The 4,671-nt window shown below is 34.6% G+C and overlaps 1 protein-coding gene and 1 pseudogene across 1 annotated transcript; both read right to left on the reverse strand.

The window, feature by feature from the left end:
* Nucleotides 1-820: 820 nt before the first annotated feature.
* On the reverse strand, nucleotides 821-2,093 carry LOC142629219 (nodulin-related protein 1-like). Its single transcript, XM_075803181.1, has 2 exons — nucleotides 2,085-2,093; nucleotides 821-1,927 (listed from the first exon to the last, which is right to left on the reverse strand). The coding sequence occupies exons 1-2, from the start codon at nucleotides 2,091-2,093 to the stop codon at nucleotides 1,217-1,219; spliced, it is 720 nt and encodes a 239-aa protein (XP_075659296.1). The 3' UTR covers nucleotides 821-1,216.
* Nucleotides 2,094-3,545: 1,452 nt separating this feature from the next.
* On the reverse strand, nucleotides 3,546-4,447 carry LOC142627837 (nodulin-related protein 1-like; annotated as a pseudogene).
* Between the last annotated feature and the right edge of the window lie 224 nt (nucleotides 4,448-4,671).

Here is a 4,671-nt window from a genome sequence, read left to right on the forward strand (position 1 = left end):
ACAAAATGATGCTAGATTATTCCATAAAACAAAAATGACAAAACACCCAAAGTTTGGAATTACTTACTAAAACTCCTTTATATTATTGTAAGTGTAAACTATTCACCGTATGTGAAAACAAGTTATAAATTACTCCCGTGATGAATGATGATACATGTCCATGTTTATTAGAGCTGCATTTTCACATAAACACATAACACAATACAATACCAAGGCCTAGCAAAAATAAATCAATACCAAATAAGAGTTTTGTTACACTCCTAATTTTTATTGATTAAGTATTACACAAGTAATGGCTTACACATAAATCAATATGCAGCAGAGGATTAAGTGTTACACTAATTTTTAGAATAGTTACATGTTTTATGGGAAAACTGTATGGGAGATTTTGTATATTTTCCAAAAGAATAATTAAAAATTTTATTTTAATATGTGATTAATGTGTAAACAGTAAACACAAGTGGGAAAAAACCTAGATACTCCAAGAGTAGGTAAGAATTACCCATACAAATGATACAATTTTAACATATTGCTAAATGGTTTTCATTGTTTTACATCCAAGTATCCAACCATTTCATATAATGTCCACATTCTATCACATCTAAAATTCAGATATATAACATGAAAATGTGAACATTACGTGAAACATTTCACACGCCCGAGTCAACACGTAGATAAGTAGTCAGGGTACATGAACCCTCCAAAAAAGAGAAAAATTAAGGGATACACGTCCTAGGCTAGATCATCCAATTAATACAGTGCAATTTGAGATAAGAGCTAGAGAAAATATACATATTAGGTTTATAGGCTATAAGCTATAGCAAATTGCACAAATTTTATTCTTAGTTAATAATTTCTTGACAGAGTTAAGTGAACATTTGGATCCGTCCAGCTTTTGTCAATGAGTCCCGTACACTATTTATAAAATTCACCGACTTCTTTTTTCAGCAAAATTTTCGTTAAAAATTATTTTACTACCATATTTGCAATTTTTAATTTTCAATTTTTAGTTTTGGCGATATCCAAACATACTCAAGTCTGCTTCAGCCAACTCGCAATCTAAAAGCTAAACAGAGAACAAACCTACTATAGAACATACAACACAAGATTATAAAAAAAACACGCACACACAGAAACAAGGGTGTCATAATATTAGAGATACACCAAATTAAGAAACTGCAAAGCATAAGCAGTTGGGAAATTGGAATTCAAATGTTCATTTCTTCAAGAAACCTTGAGCCATCTTCACGTAGTCCCCAGTCCCACTTTCAGTATTGCCTTCACTTTCATGATCACCACCACCAGCAGTTGAGTGTGGTTTTGAACCAGTGGTGGTGGAAGGGTTGGAGGAGTGGCTAGGAGTGGAGGTGGTGATGGTGGAATGGGATTGGGATTTGGAGGAGGGGTTGCCATATTGGTCGAGATAAGTCTCAGCCTTTTCCACATACTTGCCATAGCTCGTTTCTTCCAACTTTCCATAGCTAGAGGCAGCTTCCAAAATATCACAAGCTGCTCCAGCTACCCTGGCCTTGTCAACTTTGCCAGCTCCCTGGCTAACAGTGGTTTGGCATGCCTCAGCTAACAACTTGGCACTGGCCATGAGCTCAGCGTTTGATGGTTGGTAGTGTTGGTGTTGATTATGGTTTTGGTTTTGGTTTTGATTTTGATTTTTCTTTTCGTCAGGCTGGTGAGTCTCAGAAGAACTGTTCTTTTCTTCAGGCTGGTGAGTCTCAGAAGAACTGTTGGATTTCTTCTGAAGATCTGAAAGAAGTCCCTTGTACGTGTAAGTGAGAGAATCTGAATGAATTGGAAGAGGGTTTGCTTTGTAAACAGTTGTTGGAGATAAGAAGATAATGAAGATTTGAACTGATCTGTTGGTGGATATATAAAGGAGGTTGTGACTTGGTGATATTCCACTCAGTGATGCCTATTCCTTTTCATCAGCGTGATCAGCGTGTTCCCTCACAGCTTCACTCGTTTCATCCACACCGGCCACACGTTTGCCAACTGCCCACGAAGTCAGTGATCATATATGAATGTATGATATTTTTGAAAGGGAAGTAGTTTTGGACTACAAACTATACCGACAACATTTTTTTCGCAATGTCGACATGACCATATTGAGTGGAAGTGTCATCTGTCGAGTCCACTCATTTTGGATTACGAATTATGAAAACGGAGTGATATCACTCCGTTTTTATGCTATCTAAACATGCTCTGAAGTATTCACTGTTTTTTCCTCACTTTCCACACTTTGCTACATCACAATTATGGCAAAAGAATTGTGTAATAATTTATAATACTAGACTTTTTTTCCTGCATAATTCAAACCACATATCTAAGATCTTATGATGTTATGAAAAAGTTTTGCTAGCATTTTTTTATTTAAGGTTTTTTATTTTTATTTTTAAAGAAAGTTGGAAGGAAATGGTATTATATATATACACCATATCTATTTCTATTTCTATCTATTAATTATATAAAAACTGTCAAATGCCTATATCTTCAGGGCTTTGGTTTGGTTTATTCAAGTTTTTGTCTCTTTTCAAAACCAAATCAGTGAGCTATTTGTTTTGAAAAAGCAAAAAGTAACGATTTAACAAAACAAAACTTGATATAGATCGAGTAGAGTAGAGTGTAGAGACATTTCTACAGTATTTTTGGCCTTGTGAGCATAAACACTCCGTTTCAACAGAGCTGGTCATTTTTTTTTTTTCACCATCCATACCAATTTTCTTATTCATTTCAGTTTTTCCTTTTTTGAATATTTATATGTGGTGATAGTGAGTGTTTTGGTTTGAGAGTTGTTCAATGTCCACGGTTACACTTGCCTTCTTCTCCCCTTTTTTTTGTGGTAATATTATCTGTTGAACTTGCTTATATAATAATAAAAAAAATGTTAAGGCAACAAATTGCTACAATATTTTCAGTTAATTCTTTATATGTTAAAATAAAATAATAAAATATCATATTGAAACCAATCACAACTAAAAATAAAGGTATTATTAAAAAAAAAATACTTCATTCACAACATTTTTCACATTATTTTTGTAACATTATTTTTGTAACAAATCTTAAGTAGTAAATTGTTATTTTAATTTAAATTTACCAATAAAATTACATTTTTTCCCCACCAATAACAACCCATAACAGCCTACTACTTATGATTTGTAATAAAATAATTTGTAATAAAAATACTGTGAACATAACATTTCTTTTGTAAAAATATTAAAAATCCTCTTGTCATCAAAATATTTTCACTTAATATTTTCACAACTGCGGAAGCTAGAGGTTCATTTCTTTATAAGTCAAAGTAAAATATAGCAAATGTATAAAGGCAAATGTATAAAGGTATTATTCTTAAGAGTTTTAGTAAGTGAATATTTTCTTTAGTAAATAAGTATCAAACTTCTTATACAAATGAGATTAATTTTATATGATATTCATTCTTTATGTATATAATTTTATACTTTTTTCAAACAAAAATTCTACCTTAAATTTCTCATGCCACCTACACTATTGGGTTTATAGGCTATAAGCTATAGCCAATTGCACAAATTTTATTCTTAGTTAATAATTTCTTGACAGAGTAGATCTAAGTATGCTTCAGCCACTTCACAATCTAAAAGCTAAACAGAGAACAAACATACTATAGAACATACAACACAAGATTTAAAAAATAAAAAAAAAAAAACACACATACACACAAACAAGGGTGTCATAATATTAGAGATACACCAAATTAAGAAAATGCAAAGCATAAGCAGTTGGGAAATTGGAATTCAAATGTTCATTTCTTCAAGAAACCTTGAGCCTTCTTCACGTAGTCCCCAGTCCCACTTTCAGTATTGCCACCACCAGCATCTGAGTGTGGTTTTGAGTCAGTGGTGGTGGAAGGGGTGGAGGGATGGCTAGGAGTAGTGGTGGTGGAATGGGATTGGGATTGGGATTGGGAGGTGGGGTTGCCATATTGGTCGAGATAAGTCTCAGCCTTTTCCACATATTTGCCATAGCTCTTTTCTTCCTACTTTCCATAGCCAGAGGCAGCTTCCAAAACATCACCAGCTGCTCCAGCTACCCTGGCCTTGTCAACTTTGCCAGCTCCCTGGCTAACAGTGGTTTGGCCTGCCCCAGCTAACACCTTGCCACTGGCCATGAGCTCAGCGTTTGATGGTTTGTGGTGTTGGTGTTGGTTTTGGTTTTGGTTTTGATCAGCCTTTTGTTCAGGGTGGCGAGTCTCAGAAGAATTGTTCTTTTCTCCAGGCTGGTGAGTCTCAGAAGAAGTGTTGGATTTCTTCTGAAGATCTGAAAGAAAGTTCATTGTGTTTGTGAGAGAATCTGAATGAATTGGAAGAGGGTTTGCTTTGAAAACAGTTGCCGGAGATAAGAAGACAATGAAGATTTGAACTGATCTGTTGGTATATATAAAGGACGTTGTGACTTGGTGATATTCCACTCAGTGATGCCTACTCCTTTTCATCAGCGTGTTCCCTCACAGCTTCACTCGTTTCATCCACGTTGACAGTGATCATTTATGAATGTATGATATTTTTGAAGGGGTGGTTTCGGACTACAAACTATACCGACAACTTTTTTTGGCAATATCTACATGACAACATTGAGTGAGAAGTTGACACTCACTTAAGCATCCCCTATTTTCTCCTTCACCTT

Source organism: Castanea sativa, chromosome 3 (genome assembly GCF_040712315.1).
Source record: "Castanea sativa cultivar Marrone di Chiusa Pesio chromosome 3, ASM4071231v1".
NCBI classification, from domain to species: Eukaryota; Viridiplantae; Streptophyta; class Magnoliopsida; order Fagales; family Fagaceae; genus Castanea; species Castanea sativa.